Source organism: Nanorana parkeri, unplaced genomic scaffold, assembly GCF_000935625.1.
Source record: "Nanorana parkeri isolate BGI_ZX_2015 unplaced genomic scaffold, ASM93562v1 scaffold148, whole genome shotgun sequence".
In the NCBI taxonomy this organism is placed as follows: Eukaryota; Metazoa; Chordata; class Amphibia; order Anura; family Dicroglossidae; genus Nanorana; species Nanorana parkeri.
In genome coordinates this window covers 718,545-737,136 of record NW_017306416.1, presented here as the reverse complement: position 1 = coordinate 737,136, position 18,592 = coordinate 718,545, and the positions used below count along the sequence as shown (strand labels likewise).

At 41.7% G+C, this 18,592-nt stretch overlaps 1 protein-coding gene across 1 annotated transcript in view; it reads right to left on the bottom strand.

The window, feature by feature from the left end:
* The window catches only part of LRP1B (LDL receptor related protein 1B), a 1,026,358-nt gene that overhangs the window by 584,165 nt on the left and 423,601 nt on the right, over nucleotides 1–18,592 (bottom strand). Inside the window, exons 12-14 of the mRNA XM_018554232.1 lie at nucleotides 14,294–14,474; nucleotides 2,320–2,539; nucleotides 623–812 (exon numbers count right to left, since the gene is read on the bottom strand). Of these exons, the coding sequence (XP_018409734.1) occupies nucleotides 623–812; nucleotides 2,320–2,539; nucleotides 14,294–14,474 (591 nt within the window). The remainder of the gene's footprint in view (nucleotides 1–622; nucleotides 813–2,319; nucleotides 2,540–14,293; nucleotides 14,475–18,592) is intronic.

The following is an 18,592-nucleotide window of genomic DNA, read 5'->3' as shown; positions in this document are numbered from 1 at the left end:
TGTTTGTATGTATGATATATAATATACAATATAACATATAGCAGAGCTGCATACTAATGTGATTTTTAGGGAAAGTGGCTAAAGGTCCATACTTTCAGGCTTTTATTACCTCTAATAGGAAAAACATAGTTTGCTAAAATAGTTTATCAGTTGCCATTTTCCCTTTGAGGGCAAATTTCTCTTTGAAAGCAATTCATCTTTATGTTGCCAACAGCTAATGAGTGAATCATTTTTTTCCTTCCTGACTGTGGATTTACAACAAAAGAATTGCTCAAAGCAAATCTAGGTGCCCCCCAAATCCTCCTGTACTCTTACTCCAGTTTTCATTGTGAAAAGTATTTCCTTTCTAATCTTTATACAAATAAGCAGTATTCTTAAATTCAGGAAATGGGAAAAATGAATTAAATTTAGGCTGTGTGTTTGAAGAAATTACGGGAAGACAATTTTAACTAGTGGATAATAAAGGTCCACAATTATCTCGTAATTGGATTGCTATTTCAAGTTTCTTCTTCTACTTTCATGAAAACATCACTACAACAACATACACAATCAAATAGCGGCCTGTGTCAATTTTATCTCAAGTGCTCCGTTCAGAACAGTGGTCAGGTGAGGATATGTTTACCTTGCTGTTTTCTGGGGTCATAAATCTGAAGACCAAACAGCGGTGGCCGCTCTTGCCTCAGAAGGGAAATATTATTGGTTTTCAGGTTGAGCTGAAATATGTAGCCGTTCATGTAATCAGTCCAGAAGATGTATTTGCCATGGTGGGAGAGTCCGAATGGATGGTTTAACTCTTTCCCGCTACCGACTACCTGAAAAAAAAAAGAAAAACATCAAGTGATAGATAATAACATTTGTATTCTATAATAGTTCACAACCTTTCCTTGTACCTCTGGGTATAATCACTGGAGATGTGAAATTATAGAAGACCATTTCAACTTTTTTTGGCCAGATCAGTTAATTATCTCATGTCTGTGGGTCAGGGATCTGTCCATCAGCTGAGAGCTCTCAAGGGAAAACAATTGAACAGATAGGTTGGGAAATCTCTTACAATTGCTACTAGTGCCCCCAACCATATGCCTGCACCTCTCCTCCCCTCTGCATAGGTATGAACACATACATTCATATATTCCTCTGAACAAAGCATTCCTGTTTATATGATGATCGGTCAAGACCCATGCTAGAGAATGCTTTGATCATGCCTGTATGTCCTACTACTCTTTTGCAGCTATAGGTAGTAGAAAAGAAGGGTATGAGGGTGGAAATAAAAAGTGCCTGATCTCCCATTTTTTGGAGCAGGGTACAGGTGAGTTGAGTTTGCCATGTTTAACCCTGCCTATATTATAAGCTGATTTTAGTATAAGTTGTTTAAACTAGATTTTTAGGACTGTCTCTGTTAACAAAGGTTTAAAGATCTCAAGACTTCGGTGGTATCTTAATGTCTCTCAGTCCTGTCCCTCGAGTCTGTCCCTTAGCTGCACTTTGCCATATTTTTCAAAGCAGTAGAGGCTTCCCATAGAGTCCTGTGTATAATCCTGCCCCAAAGCAACAACTACAGTAAAAAGGCAAGAATATTTTTTTACAATTATTTTTAGGTACACTGTGTGAATTAGAACACAGCAAACATATAGGATGGGTTTTCTCAAATTTGACTGCAAAGGCGGAAGAACACTTTAAAGCCAAACTCCAGGAAAACTGATAATAGACACACCACACTGGGTGTGCAAATTATCATTAAAATATGTTTTTTATGTGTGGAAGGCTGCTGCAAAGTATAAAAATCTTACCTTGCAGCATGCCAGGCTCCTACACATACGCCGGTCTTCCAGGCACTGCAGGGAGTGAGGGATGCAACTCAAGCAGTGAAGTGCTCCGGTCGCATCACCCGCCCCTCTTCATACCTTGTATTTGTTTAAAGAATACAAGGTGTTCTGTGGTTGGAGTAGAGACATTTTTTCTCCTCTTCCAGTCACAGAATGCCTTGTATTCGTTAGTGAGGAGGGGCAGGGATGCAATTAGAGTGCTCTACTACTTGAGTCACATCTCTCCCTCTCTTCATTGCCCACAAGCTGGGCATTATGTGTAGGAGCCTGCATGCTGCAAGGTAAAATTTTCATACTTTGCATCAGCCTTCGACATACTGTGCATCTTTTTTATTGATTATACAGTATACACACCCAGTGCAGTGTTTAAATCATAATTTCTTCTGCGGTTTGGCATTAAACCCGGCCAGAAACAAACCCCAGGTGGCCTGTGTCCCTGTGAGAACATTTTTAAGGTAAACCTAATTCTACCTTTACAGAATGCTATTTAATTTACCTTTCTGTTGGTCCCATTTAGGAAGATCTGCTCAATGTGGTCATAATAGGCATCACACCAGTACAACAAATGATTCTCATAGTCCAACGATAATCCATTTGGCCACAACATCTTGGAGGTGATGAAAACCTGACGATTAAACCCATTCATCCAGGACCTTTCTATACGTCCAGCACCATCATTAATGACATCTTCCTCCCAGTCCGTCCAGTACATCCAGCTGCAAATCCAAAAGATGTAAGTGTTTATCAGAGTTATCATTAACAGAAATAACACTTTAAATCGTTAAATGTTTTCTAAGATGATGCTTTTTATACTAATCATAATATTGCTATTTATTCAAACATACAAAATGGAGATATATATATATATATACACACACACACACACCACACACACCACACACACACACACTGCTTATTCACCTTTGATTGCCCCACCCCTGTTCTAATGTAAGGCTGCATTACAAGGAAATTGAACAGTTTTATAGGTTGCAGTTCTGCTGGCTGCCATGCTTCCTATATGCTCTCTGGACTATCAGTGAAATGATATCACACACTGCACTGACCATACTGAATGGTGGCCATAGTCACAATCCAACAATGGGCAAAGGTATTTCCTGTTTCAATATCCACAGAGCAGAAGCAGGCAAGAACCTACAACAAAGCTTTCAAAACCTGTGGCATGCATGCTGATCTGGAAAATAATTCAACCTTGAGCAGAGCTCTTTCTTGTTTTTATAACCACAGAGCAGAAGCAGGAAAGATCCAACAATGAAGTTTGCTATACCCTTGTAATATATGCTGATCTAGAGTAAAATCCAACCATGGGCAGACGTAATTCCTTTCATAATATCTACAGAGCAGAACCAGGCAAGAACCTACAGTGAAGTTTGCAAAATCCTTGCAAAGCATGCTGATCTGGAGAGGAATCCAACAATGGACAGAGACCTTTCCTGTTTCAATAGCCACAGAGCGCAAGCAGGGGAGTACCTACAATAACGTTTGCTAAACCCTTGCAATGCATGTTGATCTGGAGAGTGGTCCAACGATGGGCAGAGGTTTTTCCTCTTTCAATATACACAGAGCAGAAGCAAGCAAGATCCTACAATGACGTTTGCCAGACCCTTGCAATGCAGGCTGATCTGGAAAAGAATCCAACCATGGGCAGTGCTCTTTCCTGTTTCGATAATCACACAGCAAAAAATGGAAAGAACCTACAATTAAGTTTCAAAAGCCTTACAATGCATGCTGAGCTGGAGAGGAATCCAACCATGGGCAGAGATCTCTCCTGTTTTGATAACCACAGTGCAGAAGTAAACCAGGACCTACAATACAGTTTACTAAACCTTTGCAATGCAAGTACACTTAAATGCCTCCCCTCCTATTAGCTCACAGCACTGGCAATCCTTCTACAAGTCTAACTTCAACTGTCAGTTGGCTTGTGGAAATTGGTCTAAAAATATATTCAGGTAATTAGAGTAGCTAGACCATGTTGTCAATTTTGAAGGAATCGAGAAGCAAACTAGCATATTCATGTATCCTTTTTATCTTTATTACAAATAACACATATCAGTGACTTTTGTACAAATGAAGTGATCTAGCATTGCCTTCATGAAAACTCTGCTCCCAACACCCAACAGGCAGGCCTACAAGAGAAAGATTTACGACTGCATAAATAAACATCATGCCAAGAGGATAAAATAAGGCAGCTGAGAATTTAAAGAGTTGTACCTCACTAACATTTTTAGCTGTCAATCACTGCACCTTGTTCCCCTATCAGTTAATCAGCAGAGGTCAATTCACCGTCTAAAATGCTTTATGGCTTATCGGCAGGGAGGTAATAGATGACTAAAGGTTGAACTACAGACATGTTCCTTGGAGTTGGTTATGTGATTAATGAACAACATTCTAATAAGAATCAAATAATGTATAAGAGTAAAGCAAATGAGCGCAACTCATGGAGCCATTCAACTCTTTGTTTCCTTTAATACTCATTCAATGTTTATTTTCAAAAAAAATATAAAGGGAAGAGATGAAATGCTTCACAGGCAAACCGGTCAGAGAATGGGAGCCATTTAAATGACCGTGCCTGCGAGAGAAGCAATACATCAGAATAAGTCTATGTTACGCTAAGGAGTGCGGCAATCACTCTTATTTGTACATCACTTGTCTAATAGACATACAGACAACCTTTTAGGCCTGGGTCAATATTCTTCCCTGCGTGTTGAGAAACACGATAAATCAATGGAAGCCCTAAAAACATTTATAGGACTTGTTAAAGGATAATTACGTTTTCCTTTCTGGACTTGTTTGTTATAAATGCCTGGCTGTGTTTGTTGTCAGTGAGGGCGCAGAGAGCAAGCACGGGCCCCTGGGCAGATATACTTTCTGGGCCCCCGCCTTCTTCACACTCTTTGAAAAACATTGATTAAAACATAAAAATGTGAAAGTGAGTATAATAAACAACAATATTTTTACTGGCGTTGTCCTGTCTTTTTTGGGTAGGGGATCCCGGCACAGGAGTCATGCTGGCACATTGTCTGTACCAGTATAGATTTGGAGTAGAGAATCTTACTTTATGACCACTGTGCTTCAAGGGCCATTGCTCCAGCCTTATGCTGAAAATGTCTATCTATCTATCTATCTATCTATCTATCTATCTATCTATCTATCTATCTATTTCTCTATCTATTTCTCTATCTATCTCTCTAGCAAATGGTCACCGTGGAAACAACCTACATTTGCATTTCCTCCTGCCTGTTAAAGCTTAATTGGATGCTCAGTTAAAATCTGTTATCAGTGCATCAACCTACAGGTATTCAATGGCTTACAATTTGTTTTATTTCTAAAATAGCCACAGCCCAAGAAGAAAAGCCCGTACCCTGATAACATGCTGTAGAGAAGGACCCTTGCTCTCTATGGGGAAGAAGGGGACATTCTGCAGATGTCTGACAAATTCCATGATGAGTCAGACCTATAAATCTGCAATCAGCAAAACTCATGCTCCCTGCTGATTGGGGAGCTCTGGCTCTAACTCAGTATGGGACGCGTCAGACCTATGCAAAGAGACCACTGCTTTCCCACAGAAAACGCAGGTCCAGCTCTACAGCAACCTTTCCTACTTAGGCTGTGACTAATTAGTAAAGAAAACATAATGTTTTGTTTTGATGCACCTGAAATGCATTTTCATTGCTTCGAAATGAGGGTTCAATTGGGCATTTAGAGTACTACTATGAACAGTGAGGACGCAGACTCTCCTAAAGGTGTGGATAAAGTTTGCAAATATATATCTTACTGATCTAGGGACCGGTGGCTGCCATTTTGGAACAATCCCTAGATTTGTGGCTATGCAAACACTGTGCTTCTCTAATCATCCTAAGTGCTTACATTATTTTAAAGGATAATATATATGATGGTCATATCAAAGCTTACAGTAAACTCCACATAAAAGAAACATAGAAGCAAACACTGCAACTCTCTCCTGAAAATGGCAGTTGTCAGGCTGTGCTTCTGACCCTGTTGCTTAGTACTTTAAATCACTGACCCAGACAGTATGACACAGGATGGCCACTCCTAATTATTTAGTGCAGGGCAGAACATGGGACTTGTCAGCTTGTGATTGCTTATTGTTACAACAGGACTGCAGACATTATGGGGTGTATTTATAAACAACCTTTAGAGCCATTTTTTCTGTGAATGTTACATAAGGAAAATGTTGCATTATAGCCACTAGATGGAGCTGAGGAGTATAGGAAAGATGTGTATACTTCCTATGTTGCTCAGCTCCATCTAGTGATCATAATGAGGTACTTTCCAGATATTACATTTGGCTTGGGAATAAAATGTACTTAAACGTTTGCGTTTGCCTCTATTAGCACATGATGTACATGAATTTGTTGCATTTGCCAGAATCAGCACACATTACTCCTTGAGTGATTTTTGCTGATGTTGTTGCAACTTTTCTAGGATGCAGGCTGGTGGCCTGGGCTAGGTCCTAACAACTAATGACAGAATGCCACCAACAGCCTCCTAGCAACCAATGACTCTGGGCAGCAAAGAGTCACTGGTTGCTAGGATGCTGGTAATTTTGGAGCACATTGTCACGGGTTGCTAGGATGCCGGAGGTATCAGTGCACAGTTACATTGATTGATAGATGCTGGAGGCCTCACCACAAAGCGTCATTGGTTGCTAGGATGCTGATCGTCTTGAAGCACAGCTTCACTGGTTGCTAGGATGCTGGAGGCCTCAGTGCACAGTTAGATTGGTTGATAGATGCTGGAGGGCTCACCGCAAAGCGTCATTGGTTGCTAGGTTGCTGGTGGCCCCGGCACACAGCATCATTGCTTGCTGGAATGCAGGAGGTCCGGCCATCAGCATCCCAGCATTCTTTGGTGTGGTGGGGACACTTTGCTGGCTTACTGAGCAGGGACAAGGACACTGAGCTGGGGCACTTACCAAGGTGGGGATGCAGCACTGAGCAGGGACAATATTACGTCAAGATCAAATAGGTCTTATTTACCACCAGTTTCCTTATCTCCGAAATGGCGGTATCCATTTGTGAATTTAAGACGGCCATTGCAACATAATGTAAGCTTTTCACTAATAAGAACTGCCTGGATTTGTTACTCATGTCAGTAATAGCATTAGAACTGTCACACTGCTTTTATGAATTTGGTGCAGGACTTTCTAAGACAGGTACAATGCCAGGAGAGTGTCACAAATGTTATTTTGAATCACCCTCAGTGTTTCTAAGTGTATCTTATAATCTCTCATGTGGAAAAAAAAATATATTTTCTTGTTTTTTATGATGAACATGGACTCTGACCTAATAGAAACTTTACAAACAGAAACAAACTCAGATCAAATAAGATATTAAGCTCTTGGATAACACAATGTTCTCCACCTCCACCGATGGGCTCCAGGCACCCTCTCCTTCACACAGAGCAGCACACTGAAATCTCATCATTGCACTGACAAGTTTGTGTTTTGATACAGTGCATCTTGTTTTATTTACAACATTGGATGCCATAAGGTTGACAAGATAAGAGAGGTAGAGAGAGAAGAGAGGACGGAGCAAAAATCCGAAAAAACTGTTTCCAGGTGACCATGTGATCAACAACCAAATACTATACAATGGAAACTCTGCTCAGTCTGATCGCTTATTCTGCCATGTAAACGTCTATCTAGCATGTCAATGAACTCAGCCATTGACTCCTTAGGGAGCCTTAATACAAAATCCATAGTTAGCAGTGTCACAAATTAATGTAGAGCGGTGAAGATCAGGTGGCAAGCCTACCAACAATGGAAATCCTCACATGACTTTAATTAACCAATTACCAGAAAGGCCTTAGTCACTGATTAGAATAATACGGAATTAGAAAACAATACTGGTCACCTCTGTGCATAGATGTATGACATTTGTGGTTCACTTCACTTGCATACATTTTGCTTTTGCAATCATCCAGGGGATGCACATTATTTTAGAAGGAAATGTACCAGAATATAAAGATGACATCTACGCTTACAGTTAACGCATTATAAGGTCCCATTTACACCTAAGAGTGAGCATAGCCAGGCAATTTAGGGGCTTTTTTGCACATTTGTCTGTGCATTTTATGGGTGGCCAGTAGAGGAGTAGAAGTGAACATTTCTGGCCCCATACACTTTTAAACACTTTTAAACGGGACATCCATTAAGTCAGTGGGGCCAGAAACATGTAATTCTGCCTTTAAAAAAGTTACAGGGTTCAGGATATGAGCAACAGAATGCTCAGAAAATTAACATGGACCATTGTAAACAATGGTATTTCTCTTGTTGAGCGTTGTCAAGCTTAGGAAAAGGAGCTACAAAACACCTAGGCATAAATGGGGCCTGTGAATGAATCAGGAATGCTGAAGATCTTTTCTAAAAATGTTAATTGCCTGGTTACCCTTCTGACGCTGCTGCTTTTGTACTTTGAATCCCTAATCCAGAACAATTATACAGATAAAGACTTCTGACTTTTATATGACGTTCCTGATCTGCATGCTCATTCCAGGTCAGTGACTCAGCGGATTAAAGGTAAATGGGTCAGCATAACAGTTAGGGAACTGGAATGGTAATGCTGAGTGCATGTCCAGGCCCAGCCCAGTACACTTTGATAAACAAGTGTTCAATCTAATTAGCAATATCTCACTGTATTGGAGAGAGGGGAGTATTAGGCTCTATTCACATATAGAGTTTGCTTTTCTCGCAAGGTTTTCCACATGGAAGACCGTGCGGGACGAAAACTCTAATATTTTTAAAACTGCATAGATACAGCTCGTTTACGGCTATTAAATAGCCTCGAACGTGCAGGATTATCGCACTTGCACTATTTTGGGGGCTGCGTGGATTCGTACCGCACAGTACTCACAATGGTCTGAACGATGCACATTAAAGTACATTGTATTCTCTGTTTAGAGTGGCTCTGAGCATATATGTACAGCCGAATACGCGCGGACAGCCGCTCAGCTGTGATTAGAGCCTTAGGGATTAGATTCCGGTTCGCTGCCATCGTGAGATTGTGACAAATCTACAGGATTTGTGAAGTTTGTGAACCGCATACTTTTGGATTAAAACTTTTTAGGTTTGTCCCCCGCCAAATTGGCATTTATACATGTGCAATATGACAGTGCCCAGCTTCCCATGTCTATTGTTTGACAGATGTTTGCCTATTAGCCCTACAAATGGCTATAATTACAAAACAATATCCAACGTACCCCCATATCTTTTAATGGGGTTCGCCACAAGGTTCCCAACTCTCGGGAGATGTAGTTCTTAGTGTGTGTGTGTGTGTGGGGGGTTCTGCAAATACACTTTAAGGTAAATATTTTTTTTTAAAAGCTTATTTGCGTTCACTACATGGTATTGTCCCCATAAACTTGAAAAGCTTAGGAGTAGGCGCAAAAATCATATTTTATTTCATTCATTCTGAATACAGCAAAGGTTGTGTAAAAATAATTGAATTCCCTGATGAACACTGGTTCACCCAAAACAGGTATTTACATAATGAAGACAACCGGCCCAGCATATTGATGGATAAACAGATCAGCCTTAATTTTAAACAACATCTACCCATGGATCCAAGTCATCTATTCTGAATGGTGATTGATCTGCACCTCCCCGTTCACAGGAGAATTTGACGCAATAATTCTGAGGCAATCTGTCATCTCTAATTCAAAGTACCGGAAATATTCACTGCCCCTAAAACCATCTTTCAAATTAGCTGTGAGAGAGCTGTCAGGCAAGTAATTGCCACAAATTCTACTTGTGACATGGACGGCAAAGTGTAAATAATATTTGCAGAAGTTTTCTTCCTGTAAGTTGTACGGATCAATCAACCTCATAGCACATTTTTTTTTAATGGGTATCACAGTGGCATGGTGTGGTGAGATGAATGTAATGATGTGATATCCTATTAACTTTAGAATTAGGATTCTACCCTGTCTACTTGCCAGTTCTTGGGGAAAACCCCAAAAACATACATGTGTGCCAATAATTAATTTTACCTGGCTAATAACATAAAACAATATCCACAACACTATAATATATCAGTACTAGTCCACAAACCTGGGGGTGAACACTGCAAGAGGTTTTATAATGATAATATCACCAACTGGCCAACTATGGAATCCTACCATGGATCTCACCACCAGCGTCTGGTCACCATACTGTATATGGTGGTAAATCCTCCAATGTTCTCATGACAGAGCATGGCCTTCCAGGGCTTAGTTCTTAATGTTTCCTGGAGTGTTGTGACACAGGAATGCTGAAAAAGGATTTATGCCAAGATAAAGGATATTGTGCTTGGACAGTGGTGCTAATGATATACGTAATATGTGATACCACTGTCTTGCTGGTGCCCATTTAGTGACTTTATCATTAAAGGAACTCTTGTGATTTCCTCCCTGAGGTGTAAATTCAGTGGTTTGTAGACATGTGCGATTCGTTTCGTTCCGAATCGAAATTCGGACGAATTTTCGGAAATTCGGACATTCGGATGTATCCGAATTCCGAATTACAGACATAACGAATGCAAACGAATCCGAATTTCCATTTCCGAAATTCGGTAGCGTTCGTACGAACGTTCGTTTCGTTTTTCTGTTCTTATTCGTTTCTTATTCGTTTCTTATTCGTTTCGTTCGTTGGAGCAAAGTGACATTAGAGGCAAACGAACGAAACGAATAAGAAACAAATAAGAAACGAATAAGAACAGAAAACGAAACGAACGTTCGTACGAACGCTACCGAATTCCGAATCCGAATTGACTTTCACACCCGAATCCTGAAAAACGAAATAACACAAATCCGAATTTAAAACGAAATGAAACTAAACAAATTTTTTGGCAGTGCACATGTCTAGTGGTTTGTAGGCTTGTAGTACTTTTGATTGCATTGACTGGACACTGTTGGAGTATTACTGTTATACGTATGTACGTATACTGTTTGAAGGCTAAGGAAAAAACAAATGGAGCCCACATTTCATTGGGTCTCCCTTGATGTCTGCTCACTTTACACGTCCATCCCCCACGAAGTAGGACTCCAGGCCTTACAACATTTCCTGTCCTGAGAACCGGAGCTCCATTACAAACAAACCCAATTCATCCTCAATTCCACCAAGTTTACCCTTGAGCATAATTACTTCACCTTCCTAGTGGACTTTTACCTCCAGATCCAAGGCACAGCCATGGGGGCTAATTATGCCCCCAGCTATGCAAACCTTACCATGGGTTTCTGGGAGGAACAACACATCTGGCACAATAATCCCTTCGCCCGCCACCTGGTCTTCTACGGACGTTACATTGATGATAATATCATCGTTTGGGATGGCCCACTTGATACCATTAATGACTTCGTCAAGCACTGCAACTCCAACCCCTCAGGACTCAGTTTTACACACGTCACAGACAAGTCCCTCCTGGTCTTCTTAGACCTTGAACTCACCCACCTCAACACCAAAATAATCACAAAAACAAACTTCAAACCCACCGCCGGAAATTCCTATCTTCACTACAAAAGTTGCCACCACCCTCTCTGGAAGCGGAATGTCCCGAAAGGGCAATTCTGGAGGATCCATAAAAATTGCACAAACAAAAAAGACTACATCCTACAAAGTAAAGTACTGAAAGACAAATTTGTGGAAAAAGGTTACCCCAAGAACCTTATCAACAAAGCCCGTGACCACTTCATCACCAACACCCCAACACTAAGAGACAACACAAAAAGCGAGCTCCAGTTCACCAACCCGGTCTGATTCATTACCCCATTCAATAGCAAGTACAAAGCCATTGAAGCCATTCTCAAGAAAAACTGGCATCTATTACTCTGCGACCCTATGCTGGGCCCTCTATTACCACCCAAACCCTCCGTAATTTTCAAGAAAGCTCGGAGCATCAAAAACATAGTGGCCCCCAGCAAACAGTCCACTCATGAACCTGAACAAACACAGAGACCTACTTTCAGTAAGAGAATTGGTGTCCACAAATGTAAGAAACGCCAATGTCTCACCTGTCAGTTCATCTCTCAAGGCCAGTCCTCTTTCCAAGACAGCTCTGGCGCCAAATACCCCATCTCACAATTCATCATGTGCCCACGACCATGTAATCTATGGCCTACAATGTTCCTGCAACCTCCTTTACATAGGTCGCACCATCCGACCCCTCCATAAACGCATAGGAGAGCACAGGAGGTTAATTGAAAAGGGGTGCACGGAACACAGTGTCCCACTTTTTCTTGAAACACCAGAAGAACACTGAGCACCTTAAAGTCTTTGCAATTGAGCAGATCCCCGCCAAACTCCCCCCTCCTGAAAGATTCCACCTCCTGTGCAAACAGGAAACATATTGGATCTACAAATAAACACACTTTCTCCCATGGCCTGAATGAAGAACTCAAAATTAATACCTTATTGTAACCCTATTTCCCCCTCCACCCCACCCAATAGCTCCTACACATACCTCCTCCCCTCTTAACCAAATGCAATTTCCATCTCATTCATTCAATTCCCCTCCCCCACCACTGTGCCTCTATATAATGTTTTCACAAATGTTTTTACATATGTTTTGTCCTTTTGGACCACCTCTCCCACTTTCCACCTTGACATTAATCACACACTTGTTGTAGGATGCCGAGTTCACCTCCCCACACTCGCCGTCCTCCACGTCATCTCTTCCCTACTCCGCCCCACATCCCCACCCCTTGTTTCAACTCCACCCACTTTCTCTCATTCAAAAAACGGCTTTTTTCCCGCCATCAGTCCCCTCACTCTTCGGCTTGAGAAAGAAGACCCGCTCTTCGAAACGCGTAGCCAGCCTGTGACATTGTCACTCTCCACCCCTTATACCTCCGTTCCTCGCTCTTACCCGTTCCACCCCACAGACACACCGCTCGCTGTTCCGGGCTCCCTGCTCGTGCCCTCGAGCGGTGTCAGTCTCAGTCTCACATTGACTCACCCCGACCTCAGCATCCACCTCCTGGCACTAAACCCTACCACCGGCTTCCCCCTGACACCCTCCACCTGCCAGCATTAGCCGCTCGTCAGCGGGTTCACAGGCCCTGCCCCTCCCGCACGTACTGTTCAGGCACACATTCACTGTCCTCTCCCAGCGTCCTGCATCTCCCAGATAAGCAGCCTTACATTACCAATGACCCGGTCCACACCTCTCACAGATCACTAAAACATCCACCAACCAGGTCCCCACCGTGCCTGCCACTCTCTGCATCACGCCCCGCCCCCCCCATCTCGGATCCCTGCCACATTCAACATCTGACCCAGGCTCTCTTACTGAACCGCTCTCACCCCCAACCCTTCCACACCCCCATCTGCCCACACACCACTTTAAGTGCCGATCACCCTGAGCAACCATCCACACTTCACCGTTGATAACGCGCCAGTACCTACTCCCTGGTAAGTCTGATACCCTCATTTGTTTCTGCCAAGTCACTTTCTGGTAGTGGTGCTTCTGTACTTTTTGTTTTTTCTTATTTCACAAACGTCGGACACCCCGGTCCACATTACTAAGGAGCCGCACACCAAGTACTCTAACCCACACCCCTACACCCTCACCTCTGTGCTAGCGCTGCATCAGGGGACATTTCTCCCAATTTTTCGTTTGATGGCTAAGGGCCTTAGCAATACTTTCATTGGGTGGAGTGAGGCAGGGTTTGGATCCCTACTGGGTTTTGACTTTTTCTTTCATATTATGTTAGCTAGGTCTCTGCTGCGAGCTAAGTTTCTATGTTCCTTTTTCTGAAGCTCATTTTCCATATAGTCCAATCAATTGTCCAGTAGGGTGCCAGTGATAGCCACATTATAGTATTTATATAGCACTGACAATACACGCAGCACTTTTACATACTGTACATTCTAACCAGTTCCTTCAAGGAGCTTACAGTGCAAGGCCCCTCCCTATCTCACATCACACACTAGGGTCAATTTAGACAGGAGACAATTATGTCCTTAGCATGTGGGAGGTAACCAGAGTACCTGGAAGAAACCCACACAAGCACAGTGAGAACATACAAAGTTTGTGCAGCTACTGTCCTGACCGTGATATGAGCCAGGGATCCCCAGTGCTGCAAGGCAGAAGTGCCAATCACCAAGCCCCTGTGCTGCCTATTGGTTCTGCAAGAACACTAGCTGTTACAGGTGTGACAGAATTAGGAAAAGCCATGGGGGTTAACCATGCCCCACTCCACTCTTATTTGCTTTTCACATTAGAACTGCTTGAGAGATACAAGACAATTAAAACATCAAATTCGATCACATCTGTAAATTATTTTACCAGTGCTGGTTATTTTGCTACCTCATGGAGTCACCCTTTAAGAGGTCCATTAGATAGCGCTATTGGTTGTGCTGTGTGGTCCTGTCAGTTAGAGTTAAACCCACTGTTTATAAGATCATATTTTTCTCACATAAGGCTCAACATCGCAGACTATCTATGAGCTCTTACCCGTTAACAGGATCCAAGACAATTCCGCGAGGATGTGACATTTCCCCCTCTATTAAGGTTTTGCGGCTCTGTGATGCCTTTTCCAGACGGGCGACGTTAATTGTCTTCCTGTGTCCATCGTTTGTCCAATATAAATTATTACCAAGCCAGTCGACAGCAATCCCTTCCACATTGTCCACATCTGATTAAAGGGAGAAAGATATTTGTTCGAAACTAATTACATCAACTTAATTTCCGAATGTATACATAACATGTTCTGCGTTTGTACTAAATACAAAATTCACCATATTTTTTTTTTAAATGTGTTAAAAACCTCTTTTAATTTGAACATTTACCAGAACAGTAGCATAATCCACCATTATATCATGGGGAGGACAACCAGCTCATGCTGAGAAATTGGAAGGAAGGCTAATTCTTTACATTTAAAGATACATTGCAGTCAGAACTGAAAAAAAAAAATCACCATATTTTTAAAGAAAACTTGACTAAGATTTTTTTTTTATCAAAGTCTCTTCCATTGAGATACAACAAGCACATAGCTGCCATTCAGAAATAAAACATTTGTCCCAGATCTGAAATTTAAGTTATGGCTGGCAGCTCAGGCAAATTCAGCAGCATTTATCAGGCGAGTAATTCCTCCAGCACGTTGATCTGAGTGCCATCGATAAGGGTGAAAGAAAGGTGAAAGCAAGGAGCTGGATACACATTTCCAGTAGGTAAGTAAAATCATCCCTTGGGCTCAATAGCTCCGGTTCAGCAGCTCTCCGCAAAGCAAAAGGGCCCCAAGGGAAAGGGGGTCACTCAGAATTTGGAATCCACATATTAGCAGACTAAAAAGAATGCCAAACAAAGTTTGAAGAGTCCAATATCCTTTAATGATGGTTTATGTTTATACTTTAAATAATGATTTAAAGTATTTAGCAGCCAACTTGTTTCCAAGGTCAAGCAAACAAACACGTTTTCATGCTATACAGATTTTAGATGTTGGGTGTCCTGTGACATTCATACCAACAAATATTGTCCCTTGTTTCTATACCATCTTAAAGTGACACTAAACTCAGGAGTTAAATCTTAAAAATGCATCCAAGTACCTTAACTATTAACAAAAATGTATCTTATTTGTGTATCACTCGGCTGTAGATCCTCAAATCATCTCTGAATTGGCGCTGACACTGTCATTCCTTCTGGAGGGTGGCTACTTTTGTTCCCTATGGTCAATGTGTGTGTTGTAAAGTAGTCACCGCTCCAAGCTCACTCCCGTGATGGACTAACATCTCAATACAAATTTATAAACTAAACATGAGATTGTAGTCCATCACGGGAGTGAGCTTGGAGCGATGTCTAAATTACAACACACACAGGGACCATAGGGAACAAAAGTAGCCACACTCCAGAAGGAAGGACAGTGTCAGCACGAATTCGGAGATGATTTGAGGATCTATAGCCGAGTGATACACAAAAAAAAGCTACATTTTATTTAATAGTTAAAAGAGAACTATGGGGTAAGTGTCTTTCCCCATAGTTCTCTTAAGGGTCATGGGAGGACATATACTAGTGTCCTCCCGTGACGCAAAGCTCACTATATTGCGAGCTACAGCTACAGTAATGTCGGAATCCACCCAGCTGCGTGAATGACAGCTGGCTCTGCCTATCTAGAGGCAGAGCCAGCTGTACCCGCCCCCTCCCCCGTCCATTCCTCCAGTCAGCGCTGGATTATAGGAGCGGGAGCGGGGAATCCCTGCATGGGCTCTCTGCAGGGAGATGATCGAGAAGTGTGCGAGCGACGGTATGGGTCCGCTCACTTCCCGATCTGAGTGATTTTCACTCACCTCATAGTTCTCCTTTAAGGTACTTGAATGCTTTTTAAAATTTAACTCCTAGGTTTAGTGTCACTTTAAGAGACCCACCACTTTATACCAGAGTCCTGAAGAAGCGAGCATTTGTTTGACCCCCAAAACGCATTGGCTATTTTATACTTTCATGCCTTAACCCGATTTTATTATCAAAATATGTTTTAATTTTGTACATTTGTTTGGTGATCTTATGAGTCTGTTTATTCATTAATAAGATTAAAACCTTTTCTTTTTTTTTTCTGGGTCAATAATATTAAAAGAAAGTCAAAAAAAGTAACAACAGGCTCAATCTGAAGGAATTTTTTGCTATATTTACCGCAATGCTAAATGAATATCGGAGCAAACTGAAGGCCCAAAACAACATCGCAACATCTGTCTCTAAATCTTAAAGGAGAACTATGAGGTAAATGCTTTTCACAGTTTTATTGTCACAGGTTGGCTCAGTAGATCGGGAAGTGAGCGAACACATACCGGCGTTTGCTCACTTCTCGATCCTGTATTGGTGCTCTGCCGTGACAGGGGAGTGGCTCGATTCTCCCCTCCCTGCTCCGATCCTCCAGCGCTGACTGGCGGAACGGACGGGGGAGGGGGCAACTACAGCTGGCTCTGCCTCCAGATAGTCAGAGCCAGCTGTCACTCACGCAGCTGGGCGGATCCAAACATAATTGTCGGGATCCGCTTCAGCTGCGGCGTCTCAGTATACCACGAGCTGTAGCTCCCGGTATACTGAGCCTAAGGTGACGGGAGGACACTAGTTTGTGTCCTCCTGTTACCCTAAGGAGAACTATGGGGAAAATACCTAACCCCATAGTTCTCCTTTAAGTTAAAAATGATAAAGGGGTCTATTTACAAAAGATTTGCATAGCATATTCATCCAGCAAAACTGCAGGTATATCCGTTCTGTGTGAGTGAACCATCTGTTGTGAGAATGGGGCACAAACAAATGTTCTCAGTGTATTTTCTCTTTTGGTCAAATGTTGTTCAATAGGTTAATTATTAAAGAATAAAGAATGAATGGGAAAAATACCACATTATGGCCAGTAGATGGTGCTGAATATCATAGGAAATACTTACATGTTAGTAATTAAATACAATGCTACAATTCAGAAGACTGCTGGAGAGAGTGAGCATATAAATGTGATCATTGCTACTACGGGGATAAGAATGGTTATATTGATATGCTCATTGGCCACTTGAGCCCTGAATTATATCCAACTAAATAGAATCCTAGGACATGAATGCATGTTAGTACAGAGATACAATCTTACAATTTAAGAATCTGCTGGAGAGAATGAGCATATAAATGTAACCATTGCTACTACAGGGATAGCAAAAGTTACACTGATATGCTCATCGGCTGCTTGAATGAGCCCTGAGTTACGGCCACTAAATGGTGCTGAGAATCTTAGGAAATGAATACATGTTAGTAAAGGGATACAATTACAATTCAAGAGATTGCTGGAGAGAATGAACATATAAATGTAACCATTGCTACTATAGGGATAGCAATGGTTATATTGATATACTCATTCTTGCCAGCATTCTCTGGAATTGTAATATTTAATCTTATTACTAGCATGTCTTTATTTTCTATGATCCTCAGCTCCATCTAGTGGCTGTAATGCAGTATTTTTCCCAGTCACTCTTTTTTTTTCTTTATTCTTTATAAATGAACCTATTGAAGAACATTTGACCAGAAGAGAAAATACACTAAGAACATTCGATTGTGCACTGTTCTCAATACAAATATAGTACTTGGTGTCCTGTGGTATACATCAAACTGCTTGGATGTGTGTTTACATGTGTCTGTGAGCCTGCCATTGATTTATATGGGCTGCTGCCATAACTGTTCGCACACAACTGCACATCCCCGACACAGAGAAACATGCAATTCTTGGTTACATACAACCCCAAATCGGCCGAGTAAATTAGCCCTAATCTTTGTAATTCTCTTGAATTTGTAGCTTTTCATATCTGTTTTATTTTCAATCAGCTGCAATTTCAGCTCACTCCCGGGTTCTGCTTGGTAGGTGTGTTTTCGGAGCTGTTTGTTGATTATGTCTGAAAGTTACAGCTTTTATATCATAAAAGCAAAGCAATTGTTTCATCACACAACATATTTGACAAGTATTGTAAGAGCAACAAAGACAATCAACCATACCTCTAATTAGCCTGTATGAAGAGCAGCATAAAAACATCATTAAAATGTGGCTCGCTAACAACATTTACCAACAGAATGCTACTCGCAATATCGAGAATAAAGGCTGTCAAATAGGTACATTGTTTAGCGATCATTGGAAAACATATTTCCACGCATTGCTGTTTTTGATTCATCTGGTTTCATGAAAACCTTCGCTACCTTAACCCCTTCATGCCGCAAAACAAATTGGTCAGGAGTGTCCCTAGCCTATTCGCCGACTGTGGAGGGCCGAGGGGTTGTTGGTGG